At 39.0% G+C, this 23,857-nt stretch overlaps 2 protein-coding genes and 2 long non-coding RNA genes across 9 annotated transcripts in view; 1 reads left to right on the top strand and 3 right to left on the bottom strand.

Annotated features, from left to right (window-relative positions):
- LOC129765494 (zinc finger protein 665-like) overlaps positions 1–22,868 on the top strand; it is a 33,673-nt gene extending 10,805 nt beyond the window's left edge. Inside the window, exons 4-7 of one of the 4 annotated variants that reach the window (XM_055765869.1) lie at positions 7,027–8,416; positions 8,475–9,050; positions 17,235–17,285; positions 22,271–22,868. In XM_055765869.1, coding sequence (XP_055621844.1) covers positions 7,027–8,416; positions 8,475–9,050; positions 17,235–17,243 — 1,975 coding nt within the window. In that variant the 3' untranslated portion in view covers positions 17,244–17,285; positions 22,271–22,868. Of the gene's footprint in view, positions 1–7,026; positions 8,417–8,474; positions 9,179–17,234; positions 17,286–22,270 lie in introns of those variants that run through there. The other 3 variants (XM_055765868.1, XM_055765867.1, XM_055765866.1) reach the window with 3 other exon arrangements.
- Positions 1,004–10,475, bottom strand: LOC129765505 (uncharacterized). Its single transcript, XR_008741443.1, has 2 exons — positions 10,185–10,475; positions 1,004–1,354 (listed from the first exon to the last, which is right to left on the bottom strand). It is a non-coding gene; the product is annotated as an uncharacterized LOC129765505 (long non-coding RNA).
- On the bottom strand, positions 17,438–19,363 carry LOC129765502 (zinc finger C4H2 domain-containing protein). Of its 3 annotated transcripts, none has more exons than XM_055765892.1 (5): positions 18,852–19,363; positions 18,625–18,796; positions 18,388–18,566; positions 18,055–18,327; positions 17,438–17,902 (listed from the first exon to the last, which is right to left on the bottom strand). In XM_055765892.1, the coding sequence occupies exons 1-5, from the start codon at positions 18,908–18,910 to the stop codon at positions 17,770–17,772; spliced, it is 816 nt and encodes a 271-aa protein (XP_055621867.1). In that variant the 5' UTR covers positions 18,911–19,363; the 3' UTR covers positions 17,438–17,769. The 3 variants fall into 3 exon arrangements, with proteins under 3 accessions (XP_055621867.1, XP_055621868.1, XP_055621866.1); XM_055765893.1 differs by having other exon boundaries at positions 18,079–18,327; positions 18,385–18,566; positions 18,852–19,362; XM_055765891.1 differs by having other exon boundaries at positions 18,385–18,566; positions 18,852–19,359.
- LOC129765506 (uncharacterized) lies at positions 22,276–23,522 on the bottom strand. Its single transcript, XR_008741444.1, has 3 exons — positions 23,235–23,522; positions 22,956–23,166; positions 22,276–22,731 (listed from the first exon to the last, which is right to left on the bottom strand). It is a non-coding gene; the product is annotated as an uncharacterized LOC129765506 (long non-coding RNA).
- Between the last annotated feature and the right edge of the window lie 335 nt (positions 23,523–23,857).

The raw sequence follows: 23,857 nt of genomic DNA, 5'->3' as shown, positions 1-23,857 counted from the left end.
AACAGCAGCAATATTTTCGGCCGAACGCACATTACGATGATGCACAGGTTTCACAATATCCACTACGGATCCAGTTTGTTCGAATTTACGCACTACATTAGCGATTGTGTGCTCTGTAGGCCGTCCATGACGTCCAAAATCCGTCCGTAATGCTCGAAAAACATTTGCCGGTTTTTCATCATTTTTATAGTATAATTTAACAAAATTAACACGTGCGATGCTAAAACGATCCATATTGTAAAATGGCAGACATTCAACTAACGATATGACGCTTTGGTTGACAGCTATGTCAAACGGTTGTCAGCGCAGGGCTGTATACTTTCGGAAGCCCGAAATGAAAAACCCTGTATATCTATCTATATAAGGGTGGCAGCGAAAATGGTCATGTCAAATTTTAAAAACCGATCATGTACATTCTGTTTATTGGTCCCAAAAAATTACTTTTGCAAATTTTCAGCTCAATCGGATATGATTTAGGGGTACCTCAAAGCGCTCAAAGTTTTAATTTTTCGATCCTCGAAAATCTTTGGAAAATCGATTTTTTTATCTCGAAAAAAACTTTCCTATGTTCTACAATTACATCGAGAAAAACATTGTTAGACCATTTGAAGTGACCTGCCTGTCTGATGTGTACTTTTCTTTTCTTGAAATTTTCCTGTACAACGAGAGCGATCGTTTTCCAGAAAACATTACCCTAAAATTTCGAGTTTTGTTTTGCATTAGGTTAAGCATTTCGTAAACTGTATACTACATTTGTCAGATTTGGAAAATCACGCGTACAGTAGGAATAACACATCAAAATTGTTTACTTTTCTCGAAATCATAAAAATGGCACATGGTCCGGTCTAACTCAATACCGACAATAAATTTTGAAGTAACGTCGTAGAAGGCGTTGTTAGTCCAATTAAAATTTACGTTGACGAAACTTATCTTCATGATGCATTGGTGTGAAGCGTGATGGTGATGGATTCTCGGGTGAAATAAGGCACTCTGAAAATAAGAATTATAAATGAAAATATATTTAATATAAAAATTTCTATATTTTTATTAAGGCTCATATGGCGTTAGCCTGACGGGGCCGGGAGTTCGATATTTTGACAATTTTTCTTATCAGCTGTTTTAGTCATATGTAATCGATTACTCGCGGTGTTCTCATTATTGAAATGTTACAATCTCCAATGCTCTGTACGTATAGCCGACACGGGATACTTCCAACTGGGATGCAGCTGACCATTAATAAGCAACGCTCCCTAGTCTGTACCCCATATCTAGCTAGGTGCGTTTCTCTCGACTCGAGGAATCCAGGATAGAATGGTCACTGGCCTGCCCAACATTTAGCCCGTGTCGTTTATATCTGTAAAGAGTATGTGTATGTATGTATTACCACGACTAAGTCAAAGTTTGTCGATCGATTAGGAGATATATGAAACAGGGATACAACGAAGGAAACATCATTAAACGTTGACATCGGCGTTTCTGAGGAACAGGTATAGATGATATCTCCGGACGGGGATATCCGATTGTCCGCCATGATGCCCGGTCTATGCTCTGAAAAGCTGAGAGCGGGCATCATTGAACCAGATACACAACCATACAACATGCTCGATGTCATGGTAGCCATCGCCACAATCACAAGGACTGCTTTTTGCGAGCCCAATGCGATAAAGATGCGCGTTTAGGTTGTAGTGATTGGACGTAAGCGGAGATATAACGTGAATGAAATCTCGATCTTCATTCATTCCCTCGAACCAGGCACTCGTCGAGACCTTAGGGATAATCGTGTGTAACCAACGACCGAACTCACTCCACATGCGCGTATGTGTCGAATGCAAACACCCCATGACTATACGCAAACAATGTGTCCTCTCCAGTTGGAGAATATGAAACCTGGTAGCAGATCGGAAGCAAAAACTAGCATATTCTACAGCTCAATAAGGTGTCCTGGATGGGCACTCCACCATGTTCCAGTTAATAGAAAGAGAAAATAGATCCTTTGCTGGCATTTCTGTTTCAGTTACGCAATATGTATTCCCCAGGTACATTTAGAGTCAAAATATACTCCAACGTATTTGAAAAACATACAGTGCCTGATCGTTTTGCCGGATAGGTGAAGCTGCAATTGGGTGGGTTCGTGCTTCCTAGAAAAAAACGACAATTTCGGCTTTCTCCGTAGAGAATCCGAATTCTGAATGTTTAGTATACAAAAAATTTTATGAATGGAAAAAAGCCAGCTTACATTTCAATAAATAGCAACCATGTTCCAGAAGAATTGTGAATCAATTCCATGTTCTGTATTTAAATATTGCGGGGTTGGCAACAAACTACGTAGCATTACGTCAGATTGTTGAGTAAAAGCGTCCACTTTTAGTTTTATTATCAGAAACACATACTGTTGAAATTTGAATCAATTGATCAATATAGTATTCCGGGATATAATGTTGCTGTTTGTTTATCACATTCTAGACATACTAGTGGTGTTGCTATTTATGTCAAAGAATCAGTTTAATCCAATCTTCGCCTCAACGAAGTTATTGATGGAAACTCTGTTTTTGGCACTACAGTTGAACTTTGCATGAAGATGGGCAATTATGGTGTTTTGTATCACTTGAGCTGGGTCCAAGTGACCAGCGTTTTGTTGAAATTGGCTCGAAATGTTCCTTGATTCTAGCAAATTAAATATATTAGCTGGTGATTTCAATATCAATTGGCGTGATGACTACAATTCGAACCATTTGAAGCGCTTATCTGATTTCTTCAATTTGAAACAAACAGTAAATGAATTCACGCGTATTTCCAGGCACAGTAAAACAGTTGATCATGTTTATTCCAATTTTGAAACTATTAACACAGTCACGGATTTGAAAATTGAAAATAACCGATCATGAGACCTTAGTTATCGATATTGTAGATAATTTCGTGGAAAACGACGATTTTGTCAAATTAAAGTGCTGGAGGAAATATTCGAAACATGCTGTTTCGAATCTTGTGACGAGAAGCCTGGATTTTCCAGTCGAGGTCGATAATTTAGATGAATCAGCAGCTGTTCTAACTATTACCTTGAAAACGTGTACAAATCAGCTAGTGACGCAAAAGTTTGTATCTTTGAAAAACTCGAACAGCTGGTACAATATGGATCTTCTGGGCCTTCAACGTGAGAGAGACAAATTGTACAACAAATTTCGTAGAAATGATGGAAATCATTGGAATATGTACACGATCGCGCGCAATAGATATTCAGAATCGATAAAGAAACTCGTTGTGAATATATTCAGAGGAAGATTGATCAGCATCAAAACAACAGCAAAGAGTTATGGCAAATTGTGAAATCTTTATTGAAACCTAGTAATAGTAAACCGCGGTCCATAGCCTTTAGTAGCTTTAGTAGTTTAATAATTATTTCGTCAATAGTGTTTCATTGATCAATCGGTCCATTGAATTGGTCGATGAACCTGATGAAATAAAACAGCCGGTTAATAGTAATTGTAGATTTGAAAGTTTTCACCTAATTACGTTAAATGAACTTAGAACTATTTGCTTTTCTTTAGAAAAAACGGCTGGAGTGGATAATGCCAATGCTAGAGTTATTCAAGATTGCTTGCTCAAGATCATTTCATTGGTCATATCTTGCTGGACGCGGGTACCACGTAAAAAAACTGGGTGTATTTATTAACTTGGCATGTACCTCAGGTGTGGAAGGAATCTTTAATAGTTCCTATTCAAAAGGTTGCTGGAATCATTAGAGCCGAAGAGTTTCGTCACATTAGAGAAAATATTAGAATTAGTTGTTAAAGGCCAGCTGTTGCAATATTAAAATCTCAACGCTTTGCTAATATCAGAACAATCGGGATATCGGCAAGGACATTCATGTGAAACCACATTGAACTTGGTGTTAGCAAAATGTAAAGAGAAATTAGAATGTAGAGAGACCATCATTGCTGTTTTCTTGGATCTAAAACGCGCTTTCGAGACAATTTCTAGGCCCGTGTTGTTGAACACGATTAGGCGCTTTGGAATTACGAGTACTGCATATAAATGGTTTGAAAGCTATTTGTATGACAGAACTCAACGGACTATTTTTAATGATTCAATTGTCAGTCCCGTAGGGAATAATTTTGAAGTACATCAGGGAAGTTTATCAAGACCCCTTTAATTTGTTATGTATATCAACGACATGCGACGAGTTTAAGATTTTGTGATATTAATCTTTTTACAGATGATACTGTGTTATTCATTGCAGCTAATGATTTGAATCAGGTCGTTTTACATTTGCATGAAGATTTGCGTTCTTTACGTAGATGGTTGAAGTATAAGCATTTGAAGTTGAATATAAACAAAACTAAATTCATGGAAATCTCGCGAAATCGTTCTAATGAAAACGTCTCTGTTGTAATTGATGGTGAGACCATTGATCGCATTCGGGAGATTGAATATCTTGGCGTGATTATTGATGATAATCTCAAGTTCAACACTCACATTGACAATGTCATCAAGAAATCTTATGCCGATTGAAAAACGATTAAACTATGTGCAGCAAAATACATCTATACAAATCAATCATCTCTCCTCCTTTAGACTTTTGTTCTTCCATATTATTTTGACGTGGGACAACGTCTAACCGGAATATATAGGGGGTAAAATGAAAACATAAACACTGAACATGCAGGAAAAAATGCAGGATTTCGAATGCTTATAACTCGAACATTTTCTACTGGATCGGAAAGATGTTTGCATCAATTGATAGGGAATATTTCTACGTATCTATCAAAATTAATAAAATGTTATTTTTCATTAGATAAATAATTGAATAACTGTAAAATGTTAAACGTTATCTAAACGCCCAAACTGCCTCGTTTTGATTGGCCCGCTTTACGGTTTCCCCAACACAGACTTCGAAACCAAGCAGCCTTGGGGAAATCGGAATTGCAAATACATGAAAGTAGGGAGACTTTTATTCTCTCCGAAATATGTTCCCTAACACAGACTTCAAAACCAAGCAGTGTTGGGAAAATCGACATTGCAAATACATGAAAGTAGGGGGAGCTTTTGTTCCCACCGAAATGTGTCCCTAACACAGACTTCAAATCTAAGGAGCTTGGGAAAATTGGCATTGCAAATTCATGCAAGTCGGGGACATTTTTGTTCCGACTAAAATGTGTTTCCTCAACATAGGCTTCAGAACCAAGGTGTCTAGGGAAATTGGGATTGCAAATTCATGCAGCTCGGGAGTATTCTTGTTCCGAATGAATCTGTTTACCTATAAAGACTTCTAAATCAAGGTGTCTGGGGAAATCGGCATTGCAAATACATGCAAACCGCGAGTACTTTTGTACTCGCTTGCCTTTGTGCAGACTAGAGTGCGTTTCCCTAACACGGTCTCACAACGCAAATATATTAAATTCAATTGAATTCGGAAATTGTTTCATTCAATCAAAAATTTAATCAATACAAACAAATGATTACTAAGCTAAGGTAGTCCCACGTCAACCTTGCGGTTATATCATAGATATAACCCACCCTTTTTTTTTAAAGTAGTTAACGGTTTGCTGCCTCAATATTTGTGCGATCGAGTTGAAAAAGGAAGTGATTTTCATAGATATAACACTAGAACGCAAATGAATTAAGAACACCTAATTTCTTATCATGTGCTTCACAAAATTCGTTGTACTTCAAAGGAATAAATGTTTTCAACTCCATGCCAAGACATATTAAGTGCGCAACTACACTTACAGAATTTAAGAGCCACTGTATTTCACACGTGAAAGCTGTATTCTATTAACAGCCGGACGATTTGTTTTTTAAATTTTATGACGAAGATTTTTATTGACGAAGTTTTATACGAACGGATAATCAATGTGGACAATTGTTTGTAGTTTGTTTTAATATTTTCAATTAACCTGACCAAGTTTTGTTACCGGATTATATTATGTAGACTATTAAAATTATTAAAAAAAATTATTTTGTTGTTTTTATTGTTTTTATTGTATTAGTTGAAAAAAATAAAATAAAAGTAGACTATAATAGTTTGAGCGTCGCGCACATGCCACAGATATAAAGGATATTAAATTGAAAGATTTTTAAGTGCCAGTTTAAGAATTTTTCATAAAGAGAGTTTTCTTGATTTCTCTGAATGAGGATATTCATAGTCAATCCAAAACAAGACTGGCGGTTGGACTTATGCTCTGGTGGACCACTTGGCTGCAAGGGGCTCTTCGGGACCGTATCGACTCTCTGGCGGACATGACTGAGTATTGGTTTGTCTTTTGACATTGCAATTTTTTTGAACTTATATCTGTAAATAAGATTAGTGCGTTTTTTTTGTGTTTGCTAAACTGATTTCAATGTTGAGAAAAAATAAATAAATTATCTTTTAGATAACTCGTTTTGCTCAAACCTCTGTAGGGGAAGGAGGCGGGACCATCATCATCATTTACTCAGCTTGAGAGCCCAGGTAAACAGATTGTTCAGGGTATCTTGCAAGGACTTTTGCAGAACGACTGGATTAGTACCCGTGATGGAAATAACTCCATCGTCTGCAAGTTGTCTCAACGTGCAATCTTTCATCTATATTATTGACGTAAAACTATACAAGAGGGGGCTTAGGCAGGAGTTTCGTGGTAGACCCATCAAACTGAATCGAGGAGATTTCAAACTGCCATGATTGAAAAACATTTGCCTTTCTGATATGTGCCGCTCCTTCCGGTACCTCAATTTACTTTTCCGTATCGAAAATGTTTTTGATGTAATGAAGAACATGTGTTTTGCTAATGATTAAAGAATCTTGACGAGAATTGTATCTGATAATAATTTTATATTATAATCACGAGTTATATTATAGAAACAGAAAATTCTAAAACTACTAAAAAATATCAATTGATGAATAGTTCTGGGATTGAACCCAGTAAATTCAGTAAGAAAATGTGAATGTTCGAACATATTCATATCAGAAATCTATTCGCCGGGCCAGCTGGTATAGATATATATATATATATATATATAGATTGTATCACTGAGTCCTCTCTTTTACAGCAGCTCATCTACCAACTCGACCTCCACCTCCGACTCCGAGTCGGACGAAGAGTACCCCAAAAAGAAGCCGAAATCGAAGCGCAAATATCGTGAGAGAAAAAGAGTGAAAACCGAGTTTCGACAAATTCCTGGTGCTGAGAGCGGCGGTTCGATCATTCTAGCATGCAATCTGTGCGACGAAGGTTTTTTGCTGCAGGAATTGCTCGATCGCCATATGGCACAGAAGCATGACGATCGGGAGCGACCCTACGGCTGTTCGCTTTGTAGCAAAACCTATATGACGAACGGCAATCTTCAGGAACACGTTCGAATGGTACACTCGGGAGTGAAGTTCCCCTGCAAGGTGTGCGGTATTAAGTTGTCCACCAAAAGCTCATGGAAGCGTCACATGAAGGGTCACACCGAGGAAGGTTTTTGCTGCGATATTTGCAAAGAGAAGTTCTCCTCCCATTCGGTTCTGGCGAAGCACAAACGAAGGGTTCATGAGCAGGTGGCCAAAAACTACATTTGTGTGGACTGTGGCAACACGTATGACAGTAACGCCGCACTGAGGGAGCACAGAGTTTCGCACACGGATGAGCGCAGGTGGGAGTGCAAAGTTTGTGGGATGAAGTTCAAACGGAACCACAATTTGTTGAATCACAAGAAAACGCATCTGGTGGAGAAGCCAGCGCCAAGCTTCAAATGTCAAGAATGTGAGCAGGAGTTTACGACCAAATCCGCACTGGCAGCTCACCGTTCGCAGCATGGAAAAATATGCTGTCGGTTGTGCGAGAAGACGTTTGAGACACAGAGCGATTTGATGCAGCATCGCCGCGAAGATCATAAAATTACTCGGAAGGAACCTGGTGTGAGCTGTCGAACGTGTCACGTGCGATGTACAGATCACGAAGATCTGTCGAAGCATCGAGCAGAGGCTCACCCGATGGAAATACCCTTGGAGTGTGTCGTGTGCAAAGCCACGTTCGCTTCAACCGTAGCGCTGCGAGCCCATCAGCGAGAGCATCAACGCGTTATTTTGTACAATTGTCCCAACTGTTCCGAGGCGTACAATTCGCAACTGCTGCTCAACACGCATCTGAAGAATGTCCACGCGGACATAAAAAATCACGTTTGTGATCTTTGCGGTAATGGGTATCCCACCCGGAAGCAGCTGTTGTCTCATTTGGGTCGCCATCGTAATCCGAGCAGAAAGGCCAATTCCAATATGCCCGGACAATATATCTGTGACATCTGTGGGAAGGAGTTCAATTTCAGGGTTACCCTTAAACGCCATGTTTTCAACTTTCACATGAACCAACGAAAATTCCAGTGTGAGGTGTGTGAGAAAGTGCTGGTTTCCGCGGAGGGTTTGAAACTGCACATGCGAAGCCATTCAGAGGACCAATTGGTAAGAAAGATCTGTCGAATTTATTGTTGAGATTTGTTCTAAAATTTCCCCTCTTTAGGTAATGTGCGAACTATGCGGCAAGGGTTTCGCTCAACCGTACCGACTCCGGGAGCACATGATTCGGCATGCTCGGGTGGACGTCGATATACGATGTGTCATCTGCAATCGTTCCTTCCGGGATCCGAAGAAGCTCGAATTGCACCTAAAGTCACACACCGGCGAGACCGAATTCAGCTGTTCGCCCTGTCAGCGTCATTTTGCTACCGAACGGCATTATCGGCTGCACATGAAACGGATGCACGAGTCGGAAGTGAACTGTCCGGTGTGCGATAAACTGTTTCCAACCGAGAAGAAGATGAAGAATCACATCCGCATTCACGACAATCCGCAAATGTTCGAGTGTCCCACGTGCTACACTTGCATCAAAGACAAGAAGCACTTCGATCGTCACCAGCGGATGCACGTGTACGAGGGCGTTAGGTTGCCGTGCCGTTTTTGTCCGCAGACGTTCTCGATGCCAAAAACCCGACGCCATCACGAGGCTCGGTTTCACAAGGACCAACAGAAAATACTGCTGGATGGTGAGGCTCCTGCGCAGCAGAAGAACGATTGTGGTGGATCCAAGAAGTTGAAGGTAGAGTTACCTGATAAGCCAGCTACAACGAGTGTAAGTTGTGATTTTGGGTTTGGTCCTCGGGAGGACGGGGTGAGCGTGGATTGAATTGTGATATATGTTGTATGTGTAGAATTTTTTCTATTCAATTGTTATTTCTTCGAAAGCCTGTTCATTTCTTGCAAAGCACAGTAGAACCCCGATTATCCGCGGAATAGTCTGGCTAGCTCAACGCGAGTAACGAAAATCGCGGATAATGCAATAAAGGATTAAAATGAGTTCCAAACATGGAAAGAAGAAATTCAGCATGAAAACTAGTTTTTATCAATACAGAAATCGTTAAACTAACCATCTAGAAAGTCGTCTACACCAATAGTCAGATAATGTGAAAGCCATGGCCAAAACAAAAGTACATGAGCCTATCACTCACAGACAAATTCCGGGAAGGTTTATGGATTTACCATGGAACTCGCTGTGGCGCATAATCCGCTCGCGAATAATCGGGGTTCCACTGTATTGAGGTTGTTAGGTGGATCTTCTAGCAGAGTCTGTTGGTTTAGCTACTACTTCCCGTATTTTGTCTGGTTCTTACTTCATTCTGATTCAGTAAATAGTAATGCAATGAATGTGTAAAGGGTTCCTATTTCCATTATGCAACGAATTATCAATCTGGTGACTGCCGCGTCACTCTTTTACAAGTAACAGCAAATTTTCCCATCAGCCCGCAACTCGGGAAACGACAAGGGCTAATCGAGACGTTTCATAAGCTTTGTTACTTACAATCACACTTAGTGATCCTTGATAATCGTTCGATTTATCGATTAATCGAATACTTCCTACAGAAATCGATTGTTAATCGAACGAATACTGCACAACCAATAATCGAAGCTAACGAATAATTTACGTCGATTATTCGATCCAAATCCAGAGAAAAAAAAACTTATGGCCGCTGCAGTTTCATCCTGAAAATCAATCATTATCTTTGACGATCCCCTAAACTCGTAACCGAAGTTCAATGCCGTCAACGCGAATTGAGCTTCGTTTACGATTTTAGGGAGCGTAAAAGATAATAATAGATTTTCAGGCGGAATGAACACTTTTAACAATAGTTAACAATAAACGTAATATTAAATTGATTGAGTTATATAGACTTACCGAATCATTTATTTCTTGAAAATCAATACTATATTATACTATTATACTACTGCGAGTAAATTACGGGATCGTGTTATTTGTTGTTGAAAAATGACAATAGAGTTCAAGTGTGTGCGATTGACAATATTGATGCATAATACACGAACACTCATATACATTCCGCAATGAAAACCGCCTCGGAGCTTCATTTCATCGACCCTCCGTCGCGGATTTGAAATCGCTTCCAAAACCGCCCCGCTCTGTGTGACATGGCTCATTCACAATACACTGTAGATTCTTAGGCTGATGTCACATTAGGCGGATTCGCCGTCGCGGATTCCGCGAGTAAAACCGCAGCAGAGGATCTACAGTGTATTGTGAATGAGCCATGTCACACAGAGCGGGGCGGTTTTGAAAGCGAATTTATATCGAGAAAAAAACCGTCGCGATATCCGCGGCGGCGAATCCGCCTAATGGGACATCAGCCTTAGACTTTTACACGCGGAATCCGCGGCGGCGAATCCCCCTAATAATGTTTTCTTTACAATGCAGGTTTTTAATCGCCTGCGATATACTCACGCGCGACATTTTTCAGAGAAGCTCTTTACAATGGTGCGCGGTATTGCGCGATAATCTGTCATAATCTGTCTGTCAAACCTGCATCCCTTTAATCACACTGCCATTTTTGTTATGGACAAGGTCGTACTAGATTGGTGGAACAAAATTATATCGTTAGAAGTGTGTATGCAAGTATTCCAGATAATTAATAATTGGAAAACTAGCTTTGCTCTGATTGGTTGGCGCATAAAAATCGTTATTAAAGAAAAAAAATCGCGCTCAATGTGAATGATTGTGAATCCGGCATAATCCATATTAGGACTGTCATACTTCTAGGCAGGGTTGCCAACTAAAATTTTTAAAAATCGGGAAGAATGAAAATAAAATTTAGGAGAAATCGGGATAATTAGTATTGGACTGTCCGGAAAGATCCTGGGATAACAAAAGAAATATTTTCGTTTTTGTTTCCAATTGTATATGCCCAATTTTATCCCACAATCATTCGCCATATTTCACTCAGCATATAATTTTTTCATCCCAAAGGATAATTGCTTTTTCGTCGAAAACTGTTGAAGGTTTTTTCTCTGCTGTCCGTAGGATCGAAGTTTTTTCCCTTGAGAGAACTTTGTAGGGACCCAGTTTTTAAATCATTCATGCTTATGTTTTATACATATAAAATGCGCCATAGTGACGCAAGATTTTTTCATTTCTTACTTCAAGGATGACAGATTGTCTGTAAAGATAAAAAGAGAAAAAAAAAAGTTCTCGGAACACAATCCTAAATGTTAATTTATTCAATTCGTGTTGACGGCGTTGAGCTTCGTGTTCTGTTATTATGAAGCAAAAATCATAATTGATGAATAAAATTTTACTTTTCCGTATCGAATATGTATTCTACGTAAAAGGAATTCGTTTTTTTAGAAAATTGTGAAGAATGTTGATCAAAAAACTGAACAAATGGTAAAGTTAGGGTCAGGACAACATTTAAAAAACATCAAATAATTATTTAAATTCAAAATATCACGATTCGAAACTGCTTTCGGGCATTTTTTTATTTATCTACTATGACTCTACATCCCATTGAGATTAGATCTGATTCACTACTCTTCTCCAATAAACCCGATCCATGGCTGCTCAATAAGCTGTTCAAATTTCCGATCACCAATGGGTTCATAACCTTATACCGGATGAGGAACCGAAGAGATAATAAATTGAAGCGATCTTTTAGTGGGAGTACGCCTGCCAAAACCTCGAGACTCATGATATGCATTGAGAGCATACATCCCAATGCAATACGGAGACAAAGATACGGAATTCGCTCGAGTTTGATGAGGTGTGTTTTAGCAGCTGAGAGAATAGTTGTTCGATACAACATTATAAGATCTTCGGAATGGGTTCCCCACCAGGTGCCGTTAATTGTACGAAGAAAGTTCATTCTTTATTGACATTTTTTACTCAGATACCTAATATGGGCTCCCAAGTACATTTGGAGTCGAACCAGACCCCAAGATACTTGAATGACATAGCATGGGTGATCGGTTTACCCAAAAGTTGAAGCTTAGGTTTTGCTGATTTATGCTTTTTAGAAAAAACCCACCATCTCGGTTTTCTCCGTGGAGAATTCGATCCCTAGCCCAATGGCCCAGGTAGAAAAATTGTTCAAAGTAAGGGTTCTCGCAGGTCGGATTCGTTTGATCCTACGATAGACACTACTCCATCATCTGCAAGTGTCTTAGGCTGCAATTTTGTGTAGGGCAATTGTCGATGTCGCTTACATAGAAGTTGTACAAAAGAGGGTTTAAACATGAGCCCAGGGGGAGTCCCATGTAGGAGACCCGGCTTACTGTCGAATCCCCGTGAGAAAAAATCAAATGTTTCTCGCAAAGCAAGTTATAAAACATATTATTCAATAGAGACGGCAGACCTCAAGAGTGTAATTTGTCTGACAAAACCTCTATTGAAACTGAATCAAAGTCCCCTTTTATGTCCAAGAATACAGAAGCCGTAGGCGTAAGCCATTTGAATTTCTGAAGAAAGCAACGCAAGACAATCATTCGTCCCCTTGCCCCTGCGGAACCCATATTGTGTATAAGAGAGTAGGCCATTCGTTTAAACCCATCGATCAAGGCGGAACAAGATCATTTTCTCTAACAATTTCCGTATACAAGACATCATTGCTTTTGGGAGGTACGAATTGAAGTCGGACGCGAGCCATGTTTCGAGCCACTTTCCATAATTTTGTCATTGACGTTTCTCGTGACAAACCTCCCAAGAAATTTCGCCAATAAGCACGTTTTTTCCCTTTGATCAAAATTTTTGAACTGATTCTCAAGGGCTAAATACGTTTCAAAATTTTCAGGGGTTCCACCTTTTCGAAAAGCTTTAAATTCATTCGATTTTTCTACATAAAGCTTGGAATATCGGCTATCCCACCATAGGTTGGAAGGCCTTCGGCGAATGGTGGACCCTGGCACGGGTTTCGTTTGAGCGCGAACTGCGCTGTCATAGATCAAACGAGAAAGGAAGTTATACTCCTTCAAAGGAGGTAAGCCATTTCTGGAATTGATGGCTAGAGCAATCACATCCGCATATTTTTTCCAGTCAATGTGTCTTATGAGGTAATATGTCATGTTTATAGATTCAGAAGAATTCGACCCAATAGTGATGGAAATTTTGATTGGCAAGTGATCACTACCGTTGGGGTCCTGGATTACATTCCACTTGCAATCTAACTATAGTGATTTCGAGCAAAGCGAGAGGTCAAGAGCACTTGGATTAGCAGGAGGTTTAGGTACACGAGTAGTTTCTCCAGTGTTCAAAACGGTCATATTGAAGCTGTTACAAAGGTCATATATCAACAATGAACGATTGTCGTCGTACTATTCCCCCCAGGCAGTTCCGTGTGAGTTGAAGTCTCTTAAGATCAATCGTCGCTCAGGAAGGAGTGAGCATATGTCAACAAGTTGCTTGCGGCTAACCGCAGCTCTCGGAGGCCAACACAAGCTGACAATACAGAGATGTTTGCATCTGATGATTGCATGTAAAGCAACAGCTTCGATCCCTCCAATAGGTGGAAGGTCAATTCGGAAAAATGAGTGGCACTTATTGATCCCCAATAGCACCTCTCCGTATCTGTCAACGCGGTCCAAGCGTTTAATATTAAACGGAAGCTGAGGTTGAATATATTGAGAACAATTAAGGCAAATGACTACGACATCGCCGAAAAACACAACTCTAGCCAAGGTACCATCGGAAGAGTCCGTATGCGAGAAAGTTTTCGTAATTTCCGTGTCTGCAAGCAATCAAACAGGTCGCTGAAGCAAAATCCAGTAGCCAAAACACGTGCTCGAAAGTTGTACAAGAAGGTTTTGAAGAAGTACGAAGGATCCATCAGCATGGATGACGAAACCTACGTGAAGATGGATTTTGCACAGATCTGCCGGAGGAGATGTCCCCAGCAAATTGAGGTTTTGGCCTGATTTGCCAAGCTGCCACTACAGTCGAGAGGTGCTTCAGTGGTATCGTGACAGGGTGGTCGATTACATTGAAAAAGACTTCTATCCTCCCAATTACCCCTAATTTTGCCCAATCGAAAAATATTGGGCAGTTGTCAAGCGGAAATCGAAGTAGGGTGCCAAAGTGACTGGGGGTGCTGCAGACATGAAGAGATCGTGGAATAAAATGGCCGTTGAGGTTGACCAACAGAACGCTCAGAAGGAGGGAAGGTATCGGGAGAGGTGCTCTCGTGGCCAAGTGGTTAGCAGCACACATTATCATGCCGGGAGTTCGGGCTCGATTCCCGTTCGTCGGTAGGTCGGTAGATTTTTCAATAAAGAAAAATATTTTAACTAACCTTTAACCAATCTCGAATACTACTAGTTTTGTGATTCCGGATTCTAAATGAATCGAGCTTTATAGTTGTCATTGAATGAGATTTGAAGTCGAGTCATCTCCTGTTATAGAAGCAAAAAGTAAGGCGACTACTTTCAGAATAAGTTGAGTCACTTTGTTATCTCACATCACTCGCGGTAGGGGAGGTGGGGGTAAAACGGACATTGTTCAAGCACAAGCAATTTCTTATATTATCGTTGCTGAAACCCACCGCGTAATCACTCCGATAATCACCTAACAGAGATCAGCCCATAAAGGATCGATCGCTCTCACGATCGTCGATAGGGCCGAAGGTTAGCGATAGATGAGATAAGATGAGATCAGAATCGGAGTATTTTATCAGTCTCAAATAAATTATCAAACGAAACAGTCGCATTTTGTGAAATAAATTTGTAGCGATGAAATCACCGATCGCGTTTCACTGGCGAATTAAGAAACCTTGAGTGCATGTTCCAACATACATGTTAAGAAGAACTTCAATTATATCTTTGGAAACTCATGTTTCCCAAAACTTTGATGCAGTTTCTTGCAATTCAATATACTGTTTATCTACCTAATTGGCCAAATATTTTACAAAAAAGTGTTTTTCGATGTTTTTTACTGAAATTAAAACAGACCGAAAAGTACAACATTTTTTTCGATGCGGGTAATATGGACAGGTTTGTAATATATGAAGCGTAGAGGTTTATCAATCGCGAGAGGAATAATTTCATTCAACCAAGGTCTAAACTCATCACGAATGTCCGTTAAATGATGAAAAAATCGAATTAATCCACCTAGAAGGGATATCGTGCTTTTCAGCAGTATAAATGGACAGACCCTCAACTTTTTCGCTTTTGGTTCCAGTCAGCTTCTAAACAGTCCACATTTGGCGATTTGATTTCCATTTATAGGCGCAGGGCATTCCTTAGGAACAGATTAAACAGACTTTTTACAGTCCATCCCACTCCCACTAATAACAGTCCCCTGTCCGTTTTACCCCACCAGTACAATTATTTCAATAATTTAAATTTTCCACTCAAAAATGAATGAACTTTTCCGTTTTTTCTCTGTTAACTCACAAACCGAAATAATACTAGGGATTGTATTACCGTGCCAAAAATTCAATAACCGGTCATTCGGTACTGAAAATTTCATTACCGGTAAATTTCCGGTAAAAATACTTCAAAATAATCATTTTCTTGAAGAAACGGCTTTTTTGATAATGATTAGTTTACAGAAAAAAAACCTTTTGCAAGTTTTTGATAATTAGGTTAAAGTAATACTTAAGGACACAGAGAATGTTAATTATGTCATCTTCTATTCCAGATCAGATCTCATTAACAAAGTTTCCAGAAGAGTAAAACGTCCGCTCAGACTCTAATTATGTTGGGTGTACGGTACGAAGAGCATCGAATACCGTTGTCATGTGTTTGCCTCTGATGCCCTCTGTACGAAAACTCTCCGAGGGGTTTCATGAATCCGTTCACAGACGTAGAGCTTGACCTGGACGTTGATACCTTTGCCTGTTGTAATCGTCGTTCAAGTTTTTCCTTGATGCTCAACTGTTCTGCAGGTTTCGCATCGTCCAGTGGATTTTCTCCTCCTGTTATCCTGCTATTGAATCAATATGATCGTCGTCAAATTTGATCAAGTTAGGAACAATTTCAAATGCCTACTTAATCAATGCAATCCATGACGTTTGATAGAAGGCGCCAAAGTCATCATTAATTGCAATCTGGCATCAGCTTCATAAAGGGTACATTTCTTCCGCAATAGCAGTTCTACAGCGACCAGAACTGGTTCGAAAGTATCAACCAGTTCCTTTATCGCTGTCAGTTCTTCATCGCTGCAGCTTATCCTAGAATCGGCGGAACAGTTGTGTTTTTTCGATCTTGTTTGATTCTCGAGTAATATTTCAAAGCGGCATGAAAGCCAATAATATTGATGGTGTAAAAATAAAAATTTCCGAAATTACCGGTTATTGATTGTAAAATTACCGGTAATTCGGTAATGGAAAATAACACGGTACTACCGGTAACACCGGTTAACAATCCCTCAATAATACCATCAGCGAATTGAATTTTGAAATTAAACCACTCAAAATGCTTGATATCGAAGCAGCTAAAATTACATCCAAACGCGGAATCATGTATGATTTTCGGTTTTTTTTCCCTTTTTCACTTTTGATCAGTATTCATTGCCATAGGGAGGCTTAAATACTATAGAATAACATGTACAAGGTGTTCTCATTAACAGAAATCCGAAATTCAAAATGTAACTATACAAATCAACCACCTGTTCATATTACCCCCACTGTCCGTGTTACCCGCGGTTCCCCTACATAATAGGGGGAATTATCTCATCGTCTTAAGATGCCCACAATCCTGGCATCGGACAATAGAAGTTCATCACAGTTCATCAGCGTTGTAAGTGTTGTTAAATTGAAACGTTTTTGCTGAATGTGTGTTAGTTGTTGGTGTTTTTTTTTCACTGTTCAATGGCAGTAAGATTAGAACTTGAGAATTGATTTACTCATGGTAGTCGAGAATTTAATCCCTATTCGATTATGTTTTTTTGTAGAATATCTTATTTTAAATTTGAACTGAGAAAGATTTTTTAATGCACTCGTTTTTCTTACAGGGGACGTAACAATTACGTTGGAGAGACAACCAAACCTCTACTTCATCAAAAGTAAGTACATACTTAGCTTCTGTACTTCCAACACAGTTTAAAATTCTGACCGAGTAATAGTACACTTCGCGTTACCCAATCAAGCGGAACTGGGTAGCAGCGACTTGTTAGAGATGACATTTTATCAACATATTAATGAAAACTTGTTTTTTGTTTATTTTTTCCGGATACCTAAATAAATTTTATTTGTTCGAAAGTATTTAGAAAACAATACAAAACATATATACGGCTAAAATTGAAGATTACATTAGTATGTTATATATGAACCTATTCGCTAATCGAATTAACTTACAAATTTGACATATTGTGATTCGCTCACAAGTCCTTTTTATCCACTTTCCTTATTAATCATCAACAGAAGAATAAGTTCTCGTTACGCTTCGATAAGAGAAATAATCAGTCATACAGAGTTAGCATATACTGCAACAAAATGCAAAGAAGTTTAATTCACTGGCTGGAGTATGGCGTTTCCAGTTCAAATCTCCTAATGTTCCTTCTTTTTCGGCTTCTTGGGATTCCGTGAGCGACTCTTAGCTTTGCACAGCGGACAAATTGGTGCATTCCGATGAATTTGCTGATGGCACGAGAGACACGACTTCATAGGCGGCGGTTGTTGTCTGCAAAGATGTACAGAAAATTAGCGGCCGGCTTTCGACAGGGGCAACCGAGATTTTGGAGGCGGACGTAATCAACAGAAGTTGGTAAAGAGTGCAGAACGAAAGCTGGTTGCAAATTAGACGATAAATGAATGGAAACAAAAAAAAATCACCTCAGATTGACATTGAAATCAGACCTGAACGTGGGATGGCCTATTCCGATGGACGAAGGAGACTGCTGCAGTCGATTGGTGGGAAGCTCTGGTGGTTTGTTGATACGCATGGCAACTGGGGGCGGCTGAAGGAAGCCCGGTGGAGCCGTGGGCGGTAACTGTGTGACCGGACCGTCCGGTGGCAACGGATGGTGTGCGGACAAAGGCGGTCTGGCAAAACTAGCAGCCTGACTTGTCAGGGCTTTATTGTTCGTGTAATAGTTTTGAAAGCGGCTGTAATCGAAAAAAATTTTTTAGCGGAAACTCTATTAATGATTTGGAATTGTTTACTACTCGGGGGAAATTATCGACCCTTCTTCCTCGTGCAATTCCGGAAGGCGTTCCAGCCCGAGATATTCTCTGCGCATCGTGTCAACCTCCGTTTTCAACGGAACGTATTCTTCATGAAAGCGATTTGCCATATTGATCGATCGAATCCGGTTCTCCTCCGCTTGTTTGATAACCGTTTCCATCTGATAGTGAATTTGATTGAATCAAGTTGTTACGGAATCATGTCTAACTGTAATTTACCGCATTAATATCTGCATGAATCTGCCGCAATTCTTCAACGTGACTCATCTTTTCCTGCATTAAAAGTTCCAGCTCGCGGCGGTACTCCCCAAGACACTTTTCCTCTGCATCACCATTCTCCACCTCTCGGATTATCTTCAGCTTCACCTTCTCCAACTGAAGTGTCTTAGAGCTGGAAAAGGAATCTCATCTTAACTGGGAATCGATCATGGATTTTAAAATCATACCGAATATCCTTCATTGCTTCCAGCTTCGCGTAGATTGTTCTCTCATCCACTGCCGTCATTTTGTCAGATTTGAACTATTCTCACCAATATCACCTGTCGCAAATTATCCCTCCAGCGAGTCTACTTATTTCCTACACTTATTTTAACTATACGTACAAGCGTTCACCTTCGTTCGCATGTTATTTTCACGCAAACTTTTATTATCTTTACAATTCCTCGCCACAGGAGTGGAAAAAAAATCAATTCCTTCTGATGCTGTGATGTTGATGGAAAATGGCCGATTAATCTTTCACCTTTCCTCTTTGAGATTTTTCCGCTCGTGCGCTCGTGGTTGTTGCTGCTGCCGTTTACTGCCGCCGCTATGCTCTTGTATGCTCCATGCAACCATGCAAAAGTGTTTGTGAGTAGCTCATGCTATGATTTATGAACTCCTCACACCACATTTGCTCTGAACCTTTCTTCTTTATCATGTTTAGATGAGGAGTGGGTTACAAATACTAACGATGATGTTTACAAACAATAACATCTACGAGAAAGAATATGAGGCAAAATGAAAATGGTTTGAAAATAATTCCACGCGCAGAATTTTGTTTCGACATTGGGTAACTACCAGCCGTATGGCACCCGCCATGTTTTGACGTAGGATTACGTCTTTCGGGAACATATTGGGGTACAAATTGAAAATCGAAAATCGAGCACATCGTGAAAATTGTCCAATTTCAAACGCTTATTGCTCAGTCATTTCATGATGGATTGATGAAATTTTCACGTCAATCGGTTTCGGCACTCCATAACAATTCTTTCTATTGAAGAAAATAATATATGTCATGAAACTAACTATCTAACAATTGAAAAATATCAACCCCTATCCTAACGGAAATACCCATTTCTGATTGGTCGAAATTGACGACACATGCGGCGGGTTCCTAACAGTGCCATCAAAACCGAGCTGCCTGGGGGAAGTCGGCATTGCCAATACATGAAAGTAGGGGGAGCTTTTGTTCCTACCGAAATGTATTCCCTAACAGAGACATATCTAAACCATGCTGCCTGATGGAAATCGGCATTGCAAATACATGAAAATAGAGGAAACTTTTATTCCTACCGAAATGTGTTCCCTTATAGAAACATCATAACCAAGGTGCCCGGGGGAAATCAGCATTGCAAATATATGCAAGTCAGGGACATTTTTATATTGCAAGTAAGGTGAATGCAAATAAAATTTAAATTTGGAACTTTAATGTTGGGGGCCGTCCACATACCACGTGGACAACTTTAGGGGGGGTAGGGGGTATCAAAATGTCCACACTTGTCCACGGAGAGGGGGGAGGGGGTATAAACTATATCCACGTGGACACGAATAATATATATTTTCAAAAAAATTAACAACCGATACATTCTAAAATAAATAAAAACTGTTCCGTGATCAAGAATTTTAAAACTCCGCCCAACCTGAATATTCCGTAGTAAAATGATTGAGTTAACTGAGAGTGCTTCATATATTTTTACTAAATCATTGGACTTCTTCACTGAAATCCATATTCTGGAAATCACTCACGTAAACTGTGAACGACCGAGCTATTTCCTATGATCCTATGACTTTTATAGTTACAGGCTACTCAAAGACGTTTATAATCAAAAACTATAAAAATTAAACAATTCCATAATGGTTGAGTTTTCATGATATTACGAATATGGTTTTTTCACGAAATATAATTTTCTATAGATTTTGTTCTATTTCGAAAACAGTTAGTCGTAGAATAAAAATGTCTGTATAGTTTTTCATGCGGAATGACGTGTAAAATAAATTTGTTGTATTACTTTTCTCGAAAAGTTACAATTTTTCAAAACATTGGAAAATTTGTTTTCAATTCCTAGGATTTAATGTGTAAGTGTAAATTGCGTATGATGATTCATGCACCACAAGTCGTCATAATTTCCCTTGAATGAGATCGTATTATCTCTCCACGCTAATAATCTTTTGTTTACACCGAGTCCGTTATCTATTATCCATAGAAACTGCGTATTGATTCGTAAATTATTGCATGTGGTAGGATAAAGTATTTAGCATGATTGCTTTCTGTGGTGGCTGATAACAGACATACGACCGCAAAGAGTTAATGAATTGCAGAATGGTCAATAAGGATTTGAAAAATAATAAAATTATAAGTACGCTTTCAATACCCTCTGAAAATTTTACAAACTATGGCGGAAAAGGTTTCGTATTGCGCTACCGACTAAAGGTGAATCGGAAATCCAGAATGAAGATGAATCGGCATTTGCTGTGATCGATCATTTTCCGGAGTGGGCAAAGATATGCACTCAACAAAAAAAAGGACCAGAATGCGACATCGAAAATTTTGAGTGGGTTTTGGAACTCTGTAACTCTGTCATAAAACGATGCATTTGTCAAAGCAATTACTGGGTCTTGTATAGCACATTTCACAACTGCCCATCGATTTGCTGTGCGATGAAAAATTCATAATCCAAAATGAAAGGATAATTTTTCATCCAATCGAGAATATCTATGCGAAAAAGGTTCTACTGGAATTTCATATGAAACGAATGGATGCGAATCAATCAGGTTAATAGGATTATTACTGGTGAATATGTTCCAGATGGAATAAGTACACTTCTGAAATAAAGCTGTGAACTTGAATTAACATTATTGTATCTATGTATTCTATGTGATATCATCTCATTTTATTGCAAGTGTTGAAAACATCCTGAATTGTATTAAAAAATGATTTTCAATCCATTTATTTTTATTCGATTGGCGTTTGCAATCACAATTAGTAAAGCTCAAAATCAATCTTTAAAGTTGTGTAGTTTATATTCAGATGCGGCTTGTTCTTCAACTGGTCAACTGTACATTTTCTGTCCACGTGGCATGTGGACAGCCCCTTGGTTGCTTCGTGAAATTTCATATCAACGACCGATCATGTATTGCGAGAAATTTAGCACAAGTGTAAGTGTATTTGGTAGCAGTTGTGTTAAAAATGACTTGATATATGAAACGATTTATTTCAATTTTCATAAATAAAAACCATGGTGTGTTCCCGCTCGAGAACGGGTCGTTTGGTTTAAGCTGTCTGTTTTGTTGTGTTCATTTTCATCCAAGGAAAGTTTATTCGGCGAGAAAAATTGAAAAAATGGAGAAACATTAGAAATAGTGATTGCTCTACATATAGTATTAGGTGTTGTTAGACTAATTAAAATTCGCATTGTGTTGAATAAACACTCATAAAGTAAAAATTATTAACAGAAAATTACCTTTTCCATTTCAAATATGTTTTCTCTATATTGAAGTAACTTGTTTTTATTGATGAGAAAAATTGATAATTGTATTCGGTATTGATAATTATCTTATATTAAATTTATGAGTTTTTTTTTCTTTATTTCATCCATACATAACACAGGACGCATCTCGTCTAGGGACACAGAGGACGGTTTTCATCATATCTCGCTCCACTTCGGTATCTTTTATCTGATACGCACCCTCCAACGACTGTTTATCATCCTTCTGTCATCATCACTCGGTAAACACTGGTGGAGTGAACAAACAATACACAACAACCAAACAAAACGGCCCTTTTCAGGAGGCCACCAAATCATTATCAAAGAGTTTAACGATGTAATTCTTCAAACATATCCAAAATCAACACCTACGGAATCCTACTAACGGAATCCTACGTCCTACTGCGGTCGTGTCTCGGACACAACCCTCCTGTGACTTTTTTGATGTAATTCTCTTTTAGCGTCGATTTCTTGTTGTAGCGGCGACAATTTCTTTATTGTATTGGGCCACCACCTTTGGCCCTGAATTCTCGCTTGTTGTGTGCTAGTGTTTATTTACTTTTCACCTCATGTCAATCCAAATCTGTAATTTAAAAAAATCATTATTGTTCTGCAAGACATTTCAGCTTTAGCTTTAGTTTGGTATAGTATAGCAATAAAAAAGAAAATTGCTGACAAAAGTAACACGTACTAACATACGCTAGCAGGAATAAGACATTTTTAGGTAGGGAATTCGTTTGATAGTAATTCAAATAATATGATAAAATTTACTTATGAAGTTGTATGTATCGTAGAAGAAACACTTACTTTCTGGCATTCTGAACCAAGACGGCATTGATGGTCTCAGCGCATTAAGCTCCTCACTGAATTCCTCCCACGTTTCCTTAACCGGGATTTTATTTGAACTGCCTCCACGAATACCTCGAGCAATGTTTACATTCGCTTCCATTGGTTCAACGAGTCGTTCAAACAGGTGGTGATTTGTCTGTCCACTCGTTTTCAGCCACTGAAATATGTGCTGGAAGTAAGTTCTGCATTGTAAATTATAACATAATTATTATGAATAATATTGGATTGAACACTTACCTTGTATAGACTATTCTGGCAGCACCGTAAAACAAATACTGATCAAAACAAACGAACATGTGTTGAAAATTGCATATATTCAAGCGTTTCTGAAATGTTTCCTAAAGGAAAATATCAGGGACGCAAACCAAAACAAAATAATTCTCTGAAGATATGCAACAAGTGAACCAAACAACTCGAAAAGTTCTACCACTTGCATCGATAGCTATCACTCGCTCGGTGCTATCGAATTGCTCGATTTCTATAATAGTAAAATAGGTCTAACGAGCAAAATTCTTATCGCCTCGATTTCTATAATAGGGCCCAATGTTTCGATAATGAGTCAAAATCAATGATCGAATGAATTACAGTAGTAATATGTCGTTTATCCGTTGGCAACACAGCTTGTGATGAAAATACTTCGCTGGATTTTCCAATAAGACCTGAGTAATTACCAACATCAGGATCTAACGGATACAATCCACATCGCCGGAAACCGTTGATCAATGTCAATAGTAGCTTCGTCATTCTAGTCACAGCTTTTGAGTGGTCGGAAATAGCTGACGTCCAGCAGATGAGTGATTTGGGTGGAACTTTGTGGAAGACAAACCAGGTTTATGTTAATTTTTCCTTGCATAGCAGCA

Source organism: Toxorhynchites rutilus, chromosome 2 (assembly GCF_029784135.1).
Source record: "Toxorhynchites rutilus septentrionalis strain SRP chromosome 2, ASM2978413v1, whole genome shotgun sequence".
Lineage (NCBI taxonomy): Eukaryota > Metazoa > Arthropoda > Insecta > Diptera > Culicidae > Toxorhynchites > Toxorhynchites rutilus.
The sequence above is the reverse complement of the archived record's forward strand: the minus strand, read 5'-3'. Positions and strand labels throughout refer to the sequence as shown.

Bases quoted from the DNA above. Each gene is read 5' to 3' on its own strand.
- LOC129765502 (XM_055765891.1), bottom strand. From the start codon at position 18,910: ATGACGGCAGTGGATGAGAGAACAATCTACGCGAAGCTGGAAGCAATG. The intron at 18,567-18,624 runs GTAAATTACAGT...ATTCACTATCAG, and splicing joins TTCATGCAGATATTAATGCG to ATGGAAACGGTTATCAAACA. The intron at 18,328-18,384 runs GTAAACAATTCC...TTTCGATTACAG, and splicing joins TCGATAATTTCCCCCGAGTA to CCGCTTTCAAAACTATTACA.